The following is a 21,826-nucleotide window of genomic DNA, read 5'->3' on the forward strand; positions in this document are numbered from 1 at the left end:
GATGATCATGAATACATTTATTATGCATTATATTTTTTATGTTTAAATATCAACATTATCTGTCCATCCTCAGTAAATTGACTATAAATATAATATACTCCTGACTTCATCTGGTCTTTCCAAACGCACACACACACATAAAGGGAGAATGTCCCTCCCCCCTTCCCTAGTCCCCGTTCTCTCTATGGCTGGGTTAGCTTAGCTTAGTTAACTTATGCTAACGTAACGTTAATTTCGGTCATTAACGCGACGTGGGCATAAAGGAATGGTGAGGATGCAAAGGATGTTAGATGCATTTGACCCGTTGTGGAAAAAAACAGCAGGCACTTATTTCGAGTCGCAAAATAGGCAGACTCTGGAGCTATGCTGTAACGTCTACACACGCGGAGCTACTGTTGATGTTGGGCGGAAATGCTCACCAGGGGATTTTCTAAATAAGAGTATCGCAATATGAACCAATCTTTTTACGTTGCATCGATCCTATTGGATCATTGATAATAGATCGATCTGGATCGATGTATCGTCCCACCCCTAGTATGCAGATGTTGTGATATACTGTATATACTGTTACAGATGAAGCCTTTAGTTTTCCTAACCATTTTGTCGCGACGAGAGCGCAGTGATCTCACGTCATTGGAATTCATGAGGAAACCAGGCTGCTGTTCTGTTTTATGCCGCCAGGAGGCGCAAAGTCGACGGGCGGCGGTCTGTTGACTTCCTCATTCATCACTGTGCCTTTGTGTTGATAACAGGCGAGCAACGTTGGGACGGCGCAAGACTGAGAGAGACTTGTTTATTGTGAATTGAAAATACGCCGGTAAAGTGGGGAGGGAGACTTGTTCATTCAAGTAAGCTATAATACAGTATATAATATGGCCACCACCAGACATATTCTCTCTGTGAAATTGCATTTATCCGTCGCGCAAAAAGCTGTTTTCTTTTACTTTGAAAAATTGTCACTTCCGCCTCAGTACTCAGCTACAGTTGAATGAAAATACGTTGCTAAGCTAGCGAACATATTTGCATTCCTTATTCATTTCAGTAACGTTATGTTTTCAAAGAATTAAGGACATGTCAACAACATGGTGGATCTGGAATGTAACTATGTCTGGATTATGCATTGAAACTCGAAAGACAGTAAATAAACTAACTAATAAAACGTTCAAAACTGTTCCAACTTGTGTATTGTTTTCATAAAAGTCTACTAAGATTGCACTCTTGTATTTTGCACTGTGTCACAGGTGAGCTTGCTAGACATTAGATTGTTAACGTGATATTAACATTAGATCTATCCGACCAATCAATCAATGTCAGACTATAAAATGGAGTACAACAGGCTATCAGTGATAAAGTTATGTGTAATAAAGTGGAATGAAACAGGAAAAAAGTATTGGACACACTAAGAAAAAGCAGTACACCACAGCAAGGAAAGGCTAGCTGAAAACCAAAACTAATTAGGAGGCAACTCTACCTCCTATCTGTGCTAATAATGTCAACTGGGTTAGAATATATTGATGGGCTATAAAATGTTTTTTTTGTTACCAAGGTGCCACACAAGAAACATCAACTGATAGGTAAAAGCAAAGGGCTCTCAATACCTTCACAGATTGTTGCAAATCATGAAAATAGAATTGGCTAAAGACATATTTCTACTGAAAAAAAGACATGTTGAAGCTTGTTTAAAGTTTGCCTAATAACATTTGGACAAGCCAGTGAATTACTGGGAGCATGTACTCTGGTCAGATGAGACCAAAATGTCACTTTCTGGCTGTCACACAACACACCATGTTTGGAGGAGAAATGGCAGTGCACATTACCCGAATAACACTACCAACAGTGAAGTTTGGAGGTGGAAGTATCATGCAATGAAAATAACTGCTATGTATAGGGCCATCTCACAGTGGAATAGGTTGCCATAATAGTAATAGTAATTATGCAATTACTCAAGCAACAAGCAAAGAAAGCTTTAAAAAAACAAGTAAAGAGGTTACTTTTGGGTACAGGCACAATGCTTGACATACTGTATAACATTTTATAGAATAGAAATACTTTTATTATCCCGAGGAAAATTTGACAGGTCACAAATAAGAATAACAAAACAAATCAAATTGCCTAAGATAAGAGTAGAATAAAAATGGAATAAAATATACAGTAAATAAATACAGTAAAAATATACTGAGGTCTACAGTAGGTGTAATATTGCACAGTGCTGGTGGTAGTAGTGGTGGTGGTGGTGGTAGTAGTGGAGGTGGTGGTAATATTGGTGGTGGTGATGGTAGTAGTAGTGGTGGTGGTGTTGGTGGTCGTGGTGGTGATGAGAAGGATGAGTGGGAACATCCATGGAAGGTGCCATTACCCCGCATCCCTCAGTGCTGTCACTCTGCTTTCTCTGCTTCCTTTCTTCCTCTTCTGTCAGCCCTGTAATTATGACGGCCCTTAACTCTCAGCCCTCATCATATTGTGAATGGCTCAGAGCTGGAGGACGGAGCTCTGAATCCCTCGGTTCAGTAACGGGGCAAAGGTGGGTGGGGAAGCATATCTTCAAAACTATTTCTCAAACTAATTATTCCTCCTATGTTCTCTTTTACCTGTCACTGTGGGAGAATATAAATGTCAATATCCCGCAACTTTGTCTTTTTGGACTACCGGTAATTGAGATTACTATTTGGACTATTAAGATTTATATTACACATGATATTTCCTCATAGGTCTCTACATACATGAATACAATTTGTACTGAGCAGAAAAGAACCTTGACTTTTCAAATGTCAAAATGCACAGCATTTATTTGAGCAAGATCACAAACGTATCAAACACTGACTTATTTTCAACAAAATAAATAGACTCTTTGCCATATAAGGCTTCACACTCTAACAGCAAAATAAAAACAGCGCCCTGATTACCAACATAATTTTGTATACAACCTTAGAAGTCACCGTCACACACAAGTGACATGGAATGGAACGCTTGAAACACGCCACTGAGCGGCCGCTATCACATTCAAACAATAAATTACCCTGTTTTTTTTTTATAACTAATTACCCAGTTTTGATAATAAATTACCCTGTTTTGTCTGGTGTAACAATACAACATGGTAGGGCTGAAAAACATGATGAAATAACTTCATACAATACAGCCAAACGCTTAAAGGTTGAATCCCTAATGCTGTCAAACAGTGACATTTAGGCCATGGTTACACTGGGGTTTTTTGTTTTGTTGCTGAATGATTACGTTTGCTGTCCTAGTTAAATAGAAATGCCGTTTTGGCAGGATAACGCTTTGCCCTACTGACGACGCTGAAATTGTGTTTCCGTTTTGGATACTCGCCAAAACTCGCCGACAACGTGTCATGTAATCAGCGCGAGCCGGATACGGAGCCGTTGTTGCTCAACGCCCATGCGCAGTAGATACTGACATCTGCGTGCCCTCACCAACGTCCGGTGACGATAGACTGTCCCAAATAGCTGCAGCTACCATGTGTTGTCAAGTTATTGTTATAAGGAGCCCAGTCCAAGCTACAACAGTCTGCATTCCCTTAACAATTGTTTGTATTGAGCCGTATTGTATTGTACCCATTCTGCAATCTGTTAAATAAAGTTTACATCCATTCATTCTGCTAGCATTAACGATTGCATGAGCAGCTGGCTAACGTGAGCTAACGTTAGCTACCTGCCGTAGCTACCAGACCCTGTTAGCTCAGAGCTCCTCTTTCAATCTTAACAAGCATTAAACAAAATGGCCCAGTCATCTATTCACCTTTGTTTAATACATGAGGCGTTGTCTAATGTTATCTAGCTACTGATAGCTCCTGATATCATCAGTTTGGTGCTGGCTGGCTAACGTGAGCTAACGTTAGCTGCTAGCCACAATGCTATACTGTTGTACTGGCATATTCCATTCACGTTAGCATGTAGCTAACAACATCGGAGATCTTTTTGTGAGACTAAACTATCCGCTCTTGGTGGTAAATTGTGTTGATGTTAGTTTTGTTTCATCAACAAATGGAGGCAGAACACACAGTGAATGTATCCGTTTTGTTTATTGCACTTTTATTGCACTTTCTTTGCTGAAAAATAAATGCTACATTGGCTAAATGGCTAACGCGAAGCATTTAAAGATGGTGGTTTGTTGCTTTTTTGCAGGAAGTGTATTGGCACATTAAATTTTTCTGATTGGTTGAAAATTGCCTTCATGTTCGCCACCTACTGCTTTGGCATTGTACTACATCACTGTGCTCAGGAGGCAAAACCAATGTCTAACATGCCTGCCATTACGTTGCGTTCTGGAAAGCGAAACTGACCTTGAAAACGAAACAAAAATAACCCTGTGTGTAACCGCAGCCTTAGGCAGAAGAGCCCTGGTTGGTATTGCACTTTGTTGGCGTTGAGTGGGTATAGGGGGAGGGGTTGCTATTGCTGGCCAAAGCTGTTTTTATCATAGAGGTGTTTAACCTACAGTATTTAGCATTTAAATGGTGTGTGTGGGGGGTTATGTCTACCCACCAGGGGTGTTAGAAGAGGGAGGTTGAAAAGGAGTTTGATTTATTGATTGAAAACGTTTTTTTTTTTTTTTTTTAACTTACATTTTTATTAAACAATTATAGACATACAACACAACATATAAAATAACATCAACAACATTATTAAACAGACATAGACAATAAAGAAAAAATTTAATACCCAAAAACGAAAATAAAAAATACTATCTTAAGCAAAATTTCACATACATAAATGGTGAAGTGGAAAAACATAAAACAATTGTAATACCCTAAACAAAAAGAAAAAAGAAAATATTAAGTGTGTGACATGGGTTCAGAGACCCTCCTTGAACCTCTTTCCTCCTTTACCCTTCGCCCTCTTGTGTTGCATTCGGTTCTTCCTCTGTGATGTCATTTCCGTTCCCCTTATAATCCTCCCACTTTCCCCATCTTTCTTCAAATTTCTCTTCTTGTAGCCTCAGCATGTGATTGAAAACGTTATTAACAGATTGCAGAATGGGTACAGTACAGTACAGCTCAATACATACAATTGTTAAGGGGATGCAGACCAGAGAAAGACTTTCGTCTTGTTTACATCAGGGTCCCCCATTTTCAATTCATCATAACATATATGACATACACGACATACAGATAGACAGTACTGCTACATCTATACATTTATGACATACCAGATTTGCAAATACAGTACTGTTTGTGATACAAAAAGAGTCTAGAAAAGAGAGTATCATTTGACGTAGAAACTGTACATTGGAGGAGGTTGGGTAGGTGGGGTGGGGGGGGGTAACTGAGAAGCCGTCGGTCTTGCTGAGTTTGTTATTTGAACCGAAGAGAATGGACTCTGTTTTGTCCATGTGTAATGTAGTTTGTTATCAGCGAGCCATATGCAGATTTTGCCTCAAGGACATCTGCAGCCCCAGGCTCCCAGTGATACGGCTGAGATCAGTTATGAGAATTCCTGAATAAATAGTGATGAATACTTTGGTGGTCTGTATACTGTAATTATAAGCAGGGACAGCTGGGCTTTAAGTTCAATAGCGAGATATTAAAATGATGTGAAATCTCCCGTGATTTACTTCCTCGTTCCTGAGCTGGTAATGCGGAATTGCAGTGGTCGGTCAAGTTAAACACTTGAACAAGTGAAGCAAGCACAGAGGTGGAAGTGGCCACGAATTTCATAAAATAAAAAACACGCTTGCGCCCAAATTACATACTGTACATACCGGTACAATACAATACTATGTATTTTAGCCAAAACACATGGTCAGAACACAACATTGCAGTGCATTTAGTCCATTCTCTCTCTGCCTCTCTCTCCCTTTGTCGAGTGCGGAGCTTTTCCTGAGGTAGTGAGCTGAGTTGAAGACATTGGTGGTGGTGTTTCCTGTTTCATAATACGAATTTCATAATAAAAGCGGCCGCTTAAAAAATAAATAAATGTGCCGTTTCAACGTTGACAGTTATCAATCGCTTGCGCTCAAAGGACATTTTATAAAACGAGGCATACAATATAATACTATGTATTTTAGCCAAAACATGTGGTCAGAACACAACATTGCAGTGCATTTAGTCCATTCTCTCTCATTCTCTCTCTGCCTCTCTCTCCCTTTGTCGAGGACGGAGCTCCTGAATGAACAGAGAGCAGGCACGTCGGCACGTTGTCACCAGCTGTATTCGAGCACCCCCGCTGGTCATTGTTACCGTTAATACGGTGCCCAAACGGTCCCCAAACAGTGGTCCAATGACTATTCATGGCTTCATCTGTATATCCATTTCTGTAATATCGCGCAAGCCCCAAACTCATCACATTATATATTGATTGATATGTTTATTTTTTGTCATTCCTGAAACCCACTGTAGGACGGACACTTGAACTGTCGAGGCTACAAAAAAGGGAGGACAAAGGTAAAAGAAGAATATCTATATGTGTACAGTATGTATGTATGTATGTATGTATGTATGTATGTATATATGTATATATGTATATATGTATATATGTATATATGTATATATGTATGTATGTATGTATGTATGTATGTATGTATGTATGTATGTATGTATGTATGTATGTATGTATGTATGTATGTATGTATGTATGTATGTATGTATGTATGTGTGTATGTATGTATGTATGTGTATGTACTGTATGTATATAGTTTCTCAAGTTTAAGATTCACCTCTTAGCCACTGAGTCCAGCTAGTTTAAGATGCTGCATCACCTCTCTCTGAGTCCAGCTAGTTTAAGATGCTGCATCACCTCTCTGAGTCCAGCTAGTTTAAGATGCTGCATCATCTCTCTGAGTCCAGCTAGTTTAAGATGCTGCATCACCTCTCTCTGAGTCCAGCTAGTTTAAGATGCTGCATCACCTCTCTGAGTCCAGCTAGTTTAAGATGCTACATCGCCTCTCTGAGTCCAGCTAGTTTAAGATGCTGCATAACCTCTCTGAGTCCAGCTAGTTTAAGATGCTGCATAACCTCTCTTAGTCCACTGTGTTGGTGGATGAGGAAACCTCCAGTGAAGGAGGATCAGTCTCTGTGCTACAGTAGCAGTGTAACACATTTTGTTATCTACTATAGAGTTTTGTTCCAGAGAGATTATCATTATGTTCCTCCTCTTATGCCAAAAATAAGCTATCATAGGATCTGGCTGAGTTTCCATTTACAAGACTGTTGTTCTGAAGATGGAACTCCTGCGTATCACGACTACACCACTGTATGTATGTGTGTAAGAATGTATATCTCTTGATTTATTTCTGCTTTCTTATCGATTGATCATCTGACTCCTCTCTCTGTCCCTCACTAGGGTAAGAAGTCACTGTTTCCTTCAAAGGGCCTAATCACAGGTTTGATTTTTGATTTGAAGTCTTTATTTCGAACATGCAATGAATACAACAAACAATAACAAAAAAGAAAAACAACTCAATCTGCATGTTCGAAAAGGAGTAGGAAGAAGTATACACTTATTTAATCCTACCCCTTTTCCACTACTCAAATGAGTGTACTATTTTAAACATAAAAAAGAAAAGAAAAGAAAAGAAAAAAAAAAAAAAAAACTCTAAATGTTTCCACCATAACGGCTAGTGATGCAACGACACCTACACTAGTCTACTGGCATAGCATATCAGGCCGTTACCAGGATAAAATAGGTATCAGTAATTTCACTGATTTAAAAAAAAAAATAATAATAATAATAATCAGATACCAAGAGCCATGTCAAACCTGTCAGATATGAACCCTTTCACTACCACACTACCAAAGGGTTAACCCTTTCACTGCAACAATACAGAAGGTTAACCCTTTCACTTCCACACGACAAATGGTTTACCCTTTCACAACCACACTGCAGAAGGTTAACCCTTTCACCACCACACTACAGACAGTTAACCGTCTGTAGTGTGGTAGTGAAAGGGTTAAAGCTAAGTGACTTGATGTTCTGCCTTTTCGACACATTGAAACACTCCTAGAACCCACCTCACCCCTGCCCACTTTGACAACCTAGGATGGCTTAGAGTAGACGACAGAGTACAGCAACTTGCAATGGGCCTGGTCTACAAGATACACTACACGACCAAGGTACCCATGTACATGTCAAAATACTTCCCAAAGGTCAGTGAATACCACAATCACAACACCAGAGGGAGCTCCACAAATCATGTTAAACCCAGATTCGGCTCAAATAAGGGACTAAACACGTTTCGCAATTATGCCACATCAATGTGGAACGCCCTACCCAAAGCTGTAAAGGAATGTGGATCACTACCCACTTTCAAAACCTCTCTCAAGGGACACCTACGGGAGACTGCAATTCAACACTGGCCCCTGTAAATATCCTAACCCAACCCCCTCCAATGTACAGTCATTTACCTAGTATGGTTTTGTCAATAGTCCAATGTACAATTTTGTTTGTTTGTACAGTGTCTCCCCCCCCCCTCAATGTACAGTTTTGCTTGTATATACAGTGTGCCCCCCCCCCAACCACCTCCAATGTAGATTACCCAGTATGGTTGTCAATATCCCAGTGTACCCAACCCCCCCCACCCAACCTCCTCCAATGTACAGTTTCTACGTCAAATGTATATACTCCCTTTTCCTGACTCCTTCTGTATCACAAACAGTACTGTATTTGCAAATCTGGTATGTCATAAATGTATAGATGTAGCAGTACTGACTATCTGTATGTCATGTATGTCATATATGTCCTGATGAAATGAAAATGGGGGACCCTGATGTAAACAAGACGAAAGTCTTTCTCTGGTCTGCATCCCCTTAACAATTGTGTGTATTGAGCTGTACTGTATTGTACCCATTCTGCAATCTGTTAATAAAGTTTTCAATCAATCAATCAATTAGATCTCTCTACTAGAGAAAAACGGCTATGCCTGTCTTTGTCCAGTGATGTCTATACTGTCTATACTGCAAAATTAATGGATGGGATCGGCACTCTGTATCTCCATGTACCAATAGTACCATGTACTTGAGGTTTAGAATTCAGAATCAGTATTTGGCTAAAAGTGGCAAAGGCCAGCACCATAGCACTATTATGAATGTGTGTGGCGAGACCCATGTATGCTGAGAGGGTAGGAGTTACAGTATACAATGTATGTATTTTATTGTAGAGGTAGCTATTACAGCTCCACTTTGTGTGGCTTGTCCTGTACGTAATTGCCTTGCTAATGCTCTGCCCCAAAGAGAAATGGTTTGCAACATTGAAATGTAGTTTTTCTTTTTCGGGCTTTCAGAAGGCCACAAAGAGTGATCAGGCTTTCAGAAGGCCACAAAGAGTGATCAGGCTTTCAGAAGGCCACAAAGAGTGATCAGGCTTTCAGATGGTATCCAACAGGTTGATGGTAGGGAGCTCTGCAGCGATGGTATCCAACAGGTTGATGGTAGGGAGCTTAAAGTGACGTGAAGGCAGAAAGGGGTTCCGTCTAAGAGGAGTGCTCTCTCTGAGAGTTGTGCCCTTCCTGATGGCTTGTTCTACAGAACTTGTAAGTCGCTTTGGATAAAAGCGTCAGCTAAATGACTAAATGTAAATGCTCTCAAGTGGCCAGCTGGGAGAACACTGATGAGGGAGACAAGGGGACAATGGGTGTAGAGAGGGGTGGGGGCCCCCTGGCTCTCCTCTAGGCATGAGTTAAGGCAAGCTATTGTTTGGGGGAACCAAAAGGGATTCCTCCACACATGGCATTTAACATAAGATAAGATCCCCTTGGGGAAATTCAGGCATCATAGAAGTATGGGGGAGGGGGGGGGGGGGTACATGTGATAGTAGAACAGTGGTTCTCAAACTATGGGTCTGTGACAGTGGGGTTGCGCATTGGCAAGTAAAAAAGGAGGGGGGGATGTAAGGAGGGCAGGCCCACTGGGGTTAGATGCATGACATGGGACTTACACCCGCAAACAACCACTACACAACTCTATTCTAGTGTCGGACGTCGAGGAAGAGGAGGAAGATGACCAAGAGGAAGAGGATCAGGAGGGCACCACTGAGAGCTCTGACGCAGGTTTGTAAACAGTAATAAGACACAAAGGAAAATAATACACATTTTAAGTTCAAATGAATCAGTTTTACTCTAAAAGAATATAATTGATTAAAGTCATCTGGATATGAATTGTGCCTCGTATATTTATTTTTACATGTTTCTGTTTTTTACTTTTAACTGTAGAAGTCATTGCTAATGTTTTTATTGTGGTATGGTGATAATCCTGAAAGGGGCAGTTCACTCGACATTTTTAAATGTGCTATCTATCCTTCCAGATAGTTTCAGTGTGATTCGCTTAGTTTTGAAGATACCCAATGCAATGGAGCTGGATGGCACTCATTTGTGGTGCTCAAGGCATAAAAAAAAGACATTGTAAAAACTCAAGCAATGTCTCTTTCCATAGATCATGATTCATGACCCAGTTAGTCAAGATAATCCACAGACCTTGTTGTGAGCAGTTTCATATTGGAACTATTTTCGATCTAACCTCACCCACTATCAATTATTATGGGGGTGTACTTCGGTAGAAAATGGTTCCTACAAGAAACTGCTCACAACAAGGTCTGCGGATTATCTTGAGTAACCGGGTCCTGATTTCTGCAAAGAGACATTGCTTTTGAAGTGTCATTCAGCACCTTCGCAGTGGAGTGAAAGCACACATCTTTACGCTCTACGGCAGATATCTCCAAAAGTACCGGTAGGCAAATCATACAGATGCTGGGTGAACTGGCCCTTTAAAACCCATTGAAACCGGGAAACACATTATAGTGTATATACAGGCTATATAATGCATTATTAGCAGGCGTTTTAGGTCTAAAGGGGTTAAAGAATGTTTCTTGTGATTATGTTTTAAAGAAATCTGGCTGCCCGTGTTCATTCTAGTTGAAGACGAGGAAGACGAGGAAGACGAGGAAGACGAGGAGGGGGCGCCAGCTGGGTGGCCGGACGGCAGCCAAGGCTGCAGTGATAAAGTCTTCAATGTGACATGCGGGGCTATCGCTGGGACGTTACACAAGGAACGATTTGCATCAGGTTTGCTACATTACATTTACATTTACATGAATGATTCCTCTTCATTTGCAAAGGAAATACTCCCAATGATCACAATCCTGTATTAGCTGTGACTCACCAATAGTGTTTATTCCCTCCTGTCTGTGTTGGTAAGGAAGAAACCCATGTAGAAACAACACTATTATATAGACCAGGGGTTCTCTATTTTTTTTTATACCAAGACCCCATTTTATTTAGGATCTTTTTTGGCGACCCCACACTTAACACTACCAGTGCCGGCCTTGTTTTCCTTTTTACCCCCTTGAATGCCATCATCAACTTCAATGTTAGCGTTAAAAACGCATAATCTATGTTTTAAATTATGGCTATGTGTCTAATCTTCCCGTCGCTTATCAGTTTGCAGTCAACATTGTCAAAACGGATTGTTTTTTAATCGGTTCATATCCTTTTTATAGCATTTCGAAAATCGTTCTCTCGAAAATACACTAGACACGTTGTCATTTGTCGGCCTATTTATGAATCGTTTTCAAATAAATGCTAGATTATCGATAGTATATGTGTACTTATGCACACTATAGAAGCGGGCTGAAAAATCTATTTTCTCATTTCCGGCACACGGCACATGCTGATATCTCACTGATTATCCTAAAACTGGTAACATAGACTCCTTACCTTAGATCAGATGTTCTCCAAAAAGATTATTCCAATTCCTGATCGCCATTCCAAATATCGATCGCGTTTATTGATTGATTATTGGCTGCTGTAAATATATATTCCACGCTGCTTTCCAACTCGCGATCACTTCCATGTTTATCAGATCCATCGCCAGCATAATGGAGCCAGTAGGCTCAAAGTAGGCTCAAAGTGTTAATGTATCGCATAATTTCAACGTGGAATTAAGGAATATCAAAATAAAAGCACACGTTGTTGAACTTGATCATGCATATTTATTAGACATTTTTATTACAGCACTATGTTATCAATACACATTTATAAAACAAGGCATATTCACAGCAAAAAAAGAAAAAATACTTGCCACTGTCACCTACCCATGACCCCACTTTGGGTCGTGACCCATAGTTTGAGAACCGCTGATATAGACTATATTATATAGACCACTATATATAGACCGCTGCACACCAAGCGGCAGCGCTGTCTAATATTTTCAGTGTATGCACAACAGCGATTTAACCTCCTACCCTCTTAGCGGTGGCAGAGGCTGAAGCTGAGTCTAAGCTGCCTCTTAGCGGTGGCAGAGGCTGAAGCTGAGTCTAAGCTGCCTCTTAGCGGTGGCAGAGGCTGAAGCTGAGTCTAAGCTGCCTCTTAGCGGTGGCAGAGGCTGAAGCTGAGTCTAAGCTGCCTCTTAGCGGTGGCAGAGGCTGAAGCTGAGTCTAAGCTGCCTCTTAGCGGTGGCAGAGGCTGAAGCTGAGTCTAAGCTGCCTCTTAGCGGTGGCAGAGGCTGAAGCTGAGTCTAAGCTGCCTCTTAGCGGTGGCAGAGGCTGAAGCTGAGTCTAAGCTGCCTCTTAGCGGTGGCAGAGGCTGAAGCTGAGTCTAAGCTGCCTCTTAGCGGTGGCAGAGGCTGAAGCTGAGTCTAAGCTGCCTCTTGCCGCAGCAGTTCTTGGTTTAGAAGGCGAGAAGATACCGAGACGAGGCCGGGAGTCGCCGCCTGTCAGGGTTTTCACAAGGTCCTTGAAGTGCTTAAAGTGCTTGATTTTCGACAAAAAAAAGGTCAAGGCCTGGAATTCCTTGAAAACAGCCCATTTTTTAAGAAGGTGCTTAAAAAGTCCTTGAAATTCAAATCAACCATTTGCATTGAAAGTTTTGTTCATCCATGATCAAATTGTTCTGAATCAAGATTTTTTATTTTTTTTAATTTAAAGTGTTTAATTGGTTTTAAGCCATAAATATTGGATTTGCTTATTTTTTCTATAAAAAGCTGCATTTAAAAGTGAATTGTATCCTTTTAAATGCCCTTTTTAAATGAAAAACAGTGCTTGGAAAAGTACTTGAAAATCATTGAATTTCATTTAGCAATGTCTGTGGGAACCCTGGTCTGTGGTTTGCGCGTACATTACCACGGTTGCCACGGTCACTAGAATCAAAAAGGAAAATGATGACATTTGAAAATAATGTTTTCCAGGCCTGAAAATGTTTTGGTAAATGATGAAATCCCCGTAGAAAAGTAATGGAAATGAAAAAGAAACATGTTGAGTTTTAAGGCAACAATTTATCAGAGTGGCTACGATATTATTTGCGTGATTCTAACTAGAGCCTGACATTTGGTCTGGATTCCCATGGGATGGTAAGGCTGAGCCCGAACCCTGTTTTTAGGGTTCGAACGTTCGCCAGGGTTTATCGAACGAACGTTCGAACGTTCGTTTTTTAAAAATTTTTAATAAATTTTTTTTTAATATTTTTTTTTTCATTTTTTTAATAATATTTTTTTTTTTTATTGTATTATTATAGATCCTACGGAGGGCGGCATTGCATAGTCTATTGGTGAAAAACATGTTGTTTACAGTGGTGGCTGTTCATGTAAACATGTAATTAAACAAAGCACTCAGAAGAAAATAAACAAGCTACTGAATCAAAGTATGATAAACAATAGCCCTTGCAGTCACGTAAGGGGCTAGATAAACAAATGCATTAGTTTTGTGGCATTAACGTTATATAGTTAGTGTTACACGTTCAATAACAGGTATTCACTCTTGGTCGACGGGGAGGGGAGCCGGGAGGAGAGGCGCACGCCTCGGCTCAACAGACCCGTCCACCGTCTACCTCGGAACGGCCGGGCTCCCAACACGCCTGCCGCCCGTCCGCCCTACCACCGTTCCGAGGTAGACGGTGGACCGTGCGCCTGCTGTTGTTTCCAACGCAACCACCTCCCGCCATGAAGCTCGCGCTCCGTGGCCGAAAAAGGATGGTATTCATTAATGATCCTTCTGCAGGTTCACCTACGGAAACCTTGTTACCGATTACTTCCTCGGCGGGGAGCTAACTACGGCTCCCCGGTAGCTACGGTAAGTCTGTTGAGGCTTGCCGATTGGTGGTAACAGCAGAGGCGGGTGCAAGCGGTGTGACGTAATTGGCAGAATCGCCTGTCAATCAAAATAGAGCTCTGGTTGAGAAATAGTATCCCGCTGCAGCCCGGCAGACCATACTGGTTGAGCCGAGCGCCTCGCATTCACATCACCTCAACCCCGTGCGCATCCTTTATTTTTTTTTCACCGAACGTTCGAACCTATTAATTAAAGTCCGAATGTCAGCGTAACGAACGAACGTTCGAACGTTCGGGCTCAGCCTTATGGGATGGGAGTAATTTTTGCTATCAATCCTGTGATATAGGGGGTGGGGGGTGGGTGGGGGTTCACAGGAGTGGGCAGGGCAGGTAGGGGGGAAAAGGGGTTCTCCATATACTGTATATATTTCTATGAATATGCAAAGGTGCACGAAGCCGCGCTGGAATGTTCCATCAAGGGGGGAAGCTTGTGCCTGCTTCGGTGGCCAGTGTCCTTTCAGCCGAACAGGATAATGGAAAAATGATCCCACTCAATGGCCAGACGTGTCTTATGGCGACATCTACAATTACCTCATTGAGTCTCCAGGTAGACTAATGTTTATATTTAAGTGCAGTGGTCTATAGCCGCTCACATTACCACCACAAGCTCCCCCCTCTGATGGAACATTCCAACGTGGCTTCGCGCGCCTTCCGAATCCTTTGTCAATCTGCGCATGTGTATGGGGAGTAGGTGCTGAAAAGGGGACTTTAGCTCGGCCGATTAAGTTCCGATCGATTTAGAATTGGTTGCGTCGTGTTCGGGAGACTCAGGCGCATGCAATTCTATTAGATCATGTCTCTAGCACCCACACAGCCGTAGCTGCAACCACTTACATCAAGGCTCTCATCCACATTCATTAATTTGCTTCCCCTGCAATCTCCTCCATGAGCTCAATGTAACGCGGAAGTGCAGTGGTGTATCCGAGCATGGGAGCACCAGAAAAGGGGCGTGTCCACCTGTCAAAAAAGGGGCGTTTGATTGAAGCAGTATCCTCTCTCTGATAGGGTCCAGAGTTCCAGTGCACTAATGAAGTGATGTAGGGAGATCATCCATAATGGCTTCATACAGAAACAGATACCAATGCAAGTTACGTCTCTCTGCCAGAGAGGACCACCCAACCTTATCATACAGGATACAATGATGGGTACCATAGCTGTCCAGGGGCTTTAGAGTGGAAGCAGCAGCAAGTCTATAAACTACCAATCTCCATAATCCAAAACAGACAGAAAAATAGCTTCAACGTCCAATAAACAAGTGTACAATGTTGTACAGTCGTGGACATTTGGTACAAAGTTCTGTAACAGTTGTGAAAAGGTTTTGGAATCTACTGGTAAAACAAGTGTGGGAACGCCTGCGTATCACCACCGGTGCTAACTGCTAATGCAATATAAATGAACAATATGCTCATTGTGGCGCGCTCTGTCCTCTCTGCGCGCCACCAGGGACGAGTGGGAAGAGTGTCCGTACACAGAAGAGCTGGATGACTCCGGTGGAGTTTGTGAAGGAGGGTTCAGCTCAGCCAGACGCCTCCTGGAAGAGAGACATCCAGTGGGAGGGGAAGCCCCTCAATGTCCTCCTAGAGGTAAAGAGGGAGGGCTGGTGAGGGGGGTTGTGTGTTTATGAAAGAGAGAGAGATAGATGGCTGGCCGAATGCATGTAAAGTGAACTTGATTGATCTGCGTCGATAGAGGACACAATTCTTATTTGTATGTGATATCTAGTTATCATGTTAAGTCAAAAACATTTAGTTGGGAGCTGATTTGTGGTCATCGTTTTTCGCAAGCTAACATTTAAATGAAATGTTTCCTCGTGCATATCTTTGGACACATCTAGCTGATAAACCAATTCGGATTTTCATACAGGGATTAAGGACCCCCAAAATCTCCACGTTTACACAGTTTCTTCTCATCGACAGGGTACCAACCTTACACAGTGCAGCTTTAAGCATGAATAAATATGACTTAGGGCAGCTTGATTATGGTGAATTTCCCCAAGGGGATCAATAAAGGATATTCTTATCTTATCTTAAAAATCATGATCATGATTATTTTAATTGATATTGAAATCATGTTTATTAAACACAATTACTCATTGATTTGAGAACATCATATGACGATAACTGAGAACTGTCTGTCCTTTTCAGGCAAATATCTTGGACATCCACTCGCTGCTGTGTAAATGCAGACTGTGTGAAGCAGACCCTGAAGACCAGGCAAGTCTAGTAAAGTAGAAAAGTGGACTCCCACACCCTATCCTATCATGTTTAGCTATCTGTGTGTGTGTGTGTGTGTGTGTGTGTGTGTGTGTGTGTGTGTGTGTGTGTGTGTGTGTGTGTGTGTGTGTGTGTGTGTGTGTGTGTGTGTGTGTGTGTGTGTGTGTGTGTGTGTGTGTGTGTGTGTGTGTGTGTGTGTGTGTGTGTGTGTGTGTGTGTGTGTGTGTGTGTGTGTGTGTGTGTGTGTGTGTGTGTGTGTGTGTGTGTGTGTGTGTGTGTGTGTGTGTGTGTGTGTGTGTGTGTGTGTGTGTGTGTGTGTGTGTGTGTGTGTGTGTGTGTGTGTGTGTGTGTGTGTGTGTGTGTGTGTGTGTGTGTGTGTGTGTGTGTGTGTGTGTGTGTGTGTGTGTGTGTGTGTGTGTGTGTGTGTGTGTGTGTGTGTGTGTGTGTGTGTGTGTGTGTCAGTCATCGAGAGGTAAACAAGTCGCCTCCCAGTGAACGTTACTTACTTATCCTCTTCGTCCCGGTTGGGGCATAAGGCCGAGTGAACGTGCTCGTCAATAAAGTCACTTTCTCTGTGGTATTTGTTTGTTGTCGTTTGTTTGTGTAAACAATCACGTCGCTATAATAGCTCCTGTTGTCTGTCCTGGCAGGAGGACGAGAAGAACGACGACAGGTGTTTCATCTGTAGAAGTGAGGGAGCCCTGGTGGTGTGTGAACAGTGTCCTCGCTCCTTCCACCAGCTGTGTCACCTGCCCAGCGTGGAGGACGTTATGTTGGGGTGAGCTTTGAGGAGGGAGGGGGAGAGAGGAGAGGAAGGGCAGAGGGGAGTTCAAGGGGATATATATATATTATATAGACCACTGCACACCAACAGGCAACAGCGCTGTCTAGTATTTTGGTGTAAACACTGTACACACACAACAGGGAATGTCAATTTCTTTGGTTGAAAATGTTGTTTTACCACGAAATGTCGTTTCAAAATCGTGGTAAAACAACATTTTCAACCAAAGAAATTGACATTCCCTAATAGATAGTGTGTACGTAAATGAAAATGTATGTGTCTGATAAAGAGATAGGTATATATGGATGAAAAGGCATGTGTCTGATAGGGATATATTATTAAAATATTGTATAATTGGCTGATATGAACATAGATAATGTATGTAAAAGCTAAATAGTATATTATGCTGTATTGTATTATGAATTAATTATGAGTAGGTATTATTGTATTGTATTATGAATTCATAAGGCGTATATATTGTTATATTGTATTATGAATTTGATTAGGGTTTTTATTGTTGTTTTAATTGTCTGTATGACATGTAAATGTTGTGAGTGTATAAGTCTGTAACTGTATTTTATGTGTTATGGACCCCAGGAAGAATAGCCCCAGCACTGCTGTGGCTAATGGGGATCCAAATAAACTTAAACTTAAACTTAAACTTAAACTGTACACACACAACACACTGTACACACAACACACTGTACACACACAACACACTGTACACACAACACACTGTACACACAACACACTGTACACACAACACACTGTACACACAACACACTGTACACACAACACACTGTACACACAACACTACACACAACACACTGTACACACACAACACACTGTACACACAACACACTGTACACAACAAACTGTACACACAACACTGTACACACAACACACTGTACACATACAACAATGTACACACAACACACTGTACACACAACACACTGTACACAACACACTGTACACACAACACACTGTACACACAACAGCAATTCTCAGAGAGTTTGCAGCACTAACGTGAGACTAGATTGATGAAATATGAATTCAAATCGCTAATAAAAAAAATGCGAGATATCTCGTCGCTGGCACTCAACGGTCGGTATGAACTAACGAGAAATCTCGTCGCTGGCACTCAAAGTGTTAAGTGACTTGGACACCACACAAGCACACTTATTACACGCACAGTCGCACACACACTGCTGCTACTTACACTGTAGAATAATTAATTTTTTATATATATACTTTTTTACCTTGTATTGTATAGATCATTGTATATTGTTGTCTACGTTTTTTCTGAATGTATGTACATTTAAAAAAAACTGTGACAATAAAATAATCTGAATCTGAATGATGTCATCGAGAGACAAACCCTGGAGTCGCTCCATAGACGGTGAATAATGGAATGACCCCCAATACCATAGTGATTTTACCAGGATATGGGTAAATGTTATGATTCAGAGCTGTAACCCTTTCACTACCACACGGCAAAGGGTTAACCCTTTCACAACTGCACTACAGAAGGTTAACTCTTTCACCCCCACAATACAGACTGTTAACCTTTCACTACCACACTACAGACGGTTAACCATCTGTAGTGTGGTAGTGAAAGGTTAACCTTCTGTAGTGTGGTTGTGAAAGGGGCAATCCCTACATTTAAATGAAACATCCTTTAGATGATATATCTCAAATAAAAACTCTTATGAGCCACAACGTCGGTCGCTAATACATCGTCATTGACCTACTAAAATGTATTGCCTGATGACATCATAGGTTGCAGTGTTGATGCTCTGATTTCCAGCTTAGCGAGACAGTTCATCATTGGAATAGCACAACACAAATTCTGTTTTAGGGTGGACTTTACCTTTAAAGTCCACCCTCCAGCACAAGATGTGTTACCTCAGAAGCCACAACATCGAGTTCCACTCGTATGCCAATGACACCCAAATGTACCTCCAAACCTCCCCTGACTCACACCTGGCTCTCACTCCAGTTGCCTTGACGACATCCGTCATTGGATGAGTTGTAACTCCCTGCAGCTCAATGGCAGTAAGACCGAAGCCATCCTCATCGGCACCCCCCATCAACCCAAATCCTCCACTCCCTTCTCTGGCTGCCAATAAACCAGTGGATCAACTTCAAGGTTCTCCTGCTGGTCTACAAGGCCATACATCACTCCGGCCCGACCTACCTCCAGGACCTCCCCTCCCCTCAACCTGCATCCAGGTCTGGCAGGCAGTGGCAGCCAAAACCTCCAACGCACTAGGCTGTCCACCATGGGGCACCATGCTTTTTCCACACTCGGGCCAAAAAGAAAGACTCCCTTGCTGCCTTCAAGGCCAGCCTTAAAACCCATTTATTTTACTCTGCCTTCCACTAGGGCCTGTTTGTTACTGCTCCTATGTTTTTATTTTATTTTATTCGTTTTAATGTTTTTTATGTTTTAAACCTTTTTATTCTTATGTTTGTATTTTATTCATTTTAATGTTTTTATGTTTTAAAACATTTTATTTAATTTAATTTGTATTGTCCTTTGTCTGTGAAGCACCTTGAGATCTCACTGAGTGTGCTATATAAATTAAATTTATTATTATTATTATTATTATTATTATTAAGTCAACAGGAAGTGAAACATTACTTTTTGTCGTGTTACATCATGTGCCTGGGTGCACTACGGTGAAGTTATCTACCAAAACACTGTCTATAGGTGTGTATTCTGTTAAGAGACAATAGTCGGTTGATGTGTATTCTGTTTAATAGAAGTCTGTTTTACCTGTCATTGTAAAATTGTGTGTGTGTGTGTGTGTGTGTGTGTTTGAACAGGGATGATATCCCATGGGTGTGTACGTTCTGTGTATTAAAAGACAGTCAGGATTGCCGTTACCCCACACAGCCGACCTATGACAGAGCCTTGTCCCACCAAATATCTGAACACCTACTGGTGAGGATGACGTCTATCTGTCTATCTGTATCTATATCTGTCTATACTGTATATCTATATATTTTTCCATCTATCTTATCAAGTATTTTCTATTGATCTTTCAACCTTTCTGTCTCTCTTGTTAATTTTCATTATATGTCTGTCTTTCTGGTTCTCTCTTACACTCCTATTGTAATATCTGACCAGTTACTGGTGAGGACTATCTCTGTATTTCTGTCTGTCTGTATCTATTTATTGGTTTATTGATTGATTTATCCATCCAACCATGCCTCTGTTCTTCCTTTAATAGGAGTGCCAGTATCTCCTCCTATTTCTGTACAACTTGGATGAGGGTCAAATCTTTGCCACAAACCCAAGTGACCATGTAAGTCTCTCTCTCTCAAGTCAAATGTAATTATATAGCCCACTATCACAAATACATTGAATGCAATAGGCTTCGCAGGCCCACATTACAAAACCTCTTAACTGGCACCGACGAGGATGATTTGACCACCGGCGGGACACGCCACTTTGGCTTTCGAGTTACATGCCGATATGTGAGGCGTGCCCCGAAGTACATGGCAGACTTTTTATTTTTTCAAATACCACTCCCGACTCCCGAGACTCTACATCCGTCAATCATCTGGCGATCTCGTAAGTTATTAGACAGGGTTGGAACCAATGAGTCTGGCTTTCCAATGATACCCCACGTGGGAATGAGCGAATCAGCGATCTAGGGGAAAAGTCACGAGCGCAAACAGGAAGAGACATTTCCGCAGAATGCATTGGAGTCAATGAGGAAATCGTTTTCTGCAGCCTTTTTTCTCTCTCACTTTTTACCAAAATCGCTCCTAATCACTCATTTCTTAACGGATTTTTATGAAATGTGGACATGTACTACACAAGACTTCAGGCTATGGACCCAGGGTGTTTATTCAGCCATACTACTTCTGGACTACTAACTACTATAGAAAACGTTTTTCTACAACTCAAGTTCAGACCTATGTTACTCTATTTCATTAGCACTAAAAGGGAATTTTCTTTATTGTATCACAGACACTTGAATGTCCTCTTTCAAAAGAGACCAGTCTCATGCATGTGCTATGTACTTTTCGCACTATAAGCCGCACCTGAATATAAGCCGCAGCAGCTAAATTGCATGATGTGTACATATATAAGCCGCACTGGACTATAAGCCGCAGGTGTTTTAATGTTTAATTACCATATGTAATTAGCATTGGGACACAATACTGTCGGACAAATTTCAAGAATTAACTCATTTACAAGTTGTATTAAGTTTAGCAAATAAGGGAACAGATAAATAACATTTCATTGCAGTCAAAAAAGCAATATTTCGATTTTAACATTTTTGGGTTTGGTCACGTCGAGTCACATATAAGCCGCACCGTTATATAAGCCGCAGGGTCGAAAAATGGGGAAAAAAGCCGTGGCTTATAGTCCGAAAAGTACGGTAAATATAAAGTATAGTATTCTGGTTTGCAAAAAAAGTATGCAGTCCTCAAGTTCAAGTAAAAACAATTGCCACTTTTGGGGGCGCCAAGGCCCCCTCCACTAATTCTCTACAGTTAACTCCTCTTGGAGGCATGGCTTTGCTAATACAGATGTTTATTTTTGCAGAACTTGACACCAGAGCGCCCTTTTCACATTCTTCCACTGAAGGGGGGGGCGGGGTCTCTGTACTTCCTCAAAATCTGAGAAACTAATCCTACGTCGCTAAGACTCGCTATTGCCCAGCTGGCCACACTGTCATCCAGGAAATGCTAACTGCCAACATGAAATGCTGACGTGACATTTATATTACAAGTTGATACATCTAGTCATCTATGCACGAAAACTAT

At 41.4% G+C, this 21,826-nt stretch overlaps 1 protein-coding gene across 3 annotated transcripts in view; it reads left to right on the top strand.

The window, feature by feature from the left end:
- The window catches only part of LOC311240150 (uncharacterized protein), a 67,359-nt gene that overhangs the window by 35,398 nt on the left and 10,135 nt on the right, over positions 1–21,826 (top strand). For 2 of the 3 annotated variants that reach the window (XM_084328692.1, XM_084328693.1), the window contains exons 6-14: positions 6,356–6,400; positions 7,299–7,338; positions 9,922–9,999; positions 10,834–11,010; positions 15,491–15,630; positions 16,192–16,260; positions 16,911–17,038; positions 19,871–19,988; positions 20,278–20,352. In XM_084328692.1, the coding sequence (XP_084184818.1) occupies positions 6,356–6,400; positions 7,299–7,338; positions 9,922–9,999; positions 10,834–11,010; positions 15,491–15,630; positions 16,192–16,260; positions 16,911–17,038; positions 19,871–19,988; positions 20,278–20,352 (870 nt within the window). The remainder of the gene's footprint in view (positions 1–6,355; positions 6,401–7,298; positions 7,339–9,921; positions 10,000–10,833; positions 11,011–15,490; positions 15,631–16,191; positions 16,261–16,910; positions 17,039–19,870; positions 19,989–20,277; positions 20,353–21,826) is intronic. The other variant, XM_084328694.1, reaches the window with a different exon arrangement.

This window comes from Notolepis coatsorum (genome assembly GCF_963971535.1).
Source record: "Notolepis coatsorum genome assembly, chromosome: 14".
NCBI lineage: Eukaryota > Metazoa > Chordata > Actinopteri > Aulopiformes > Paralepididae > Notolepis > Notolepis coatsorum.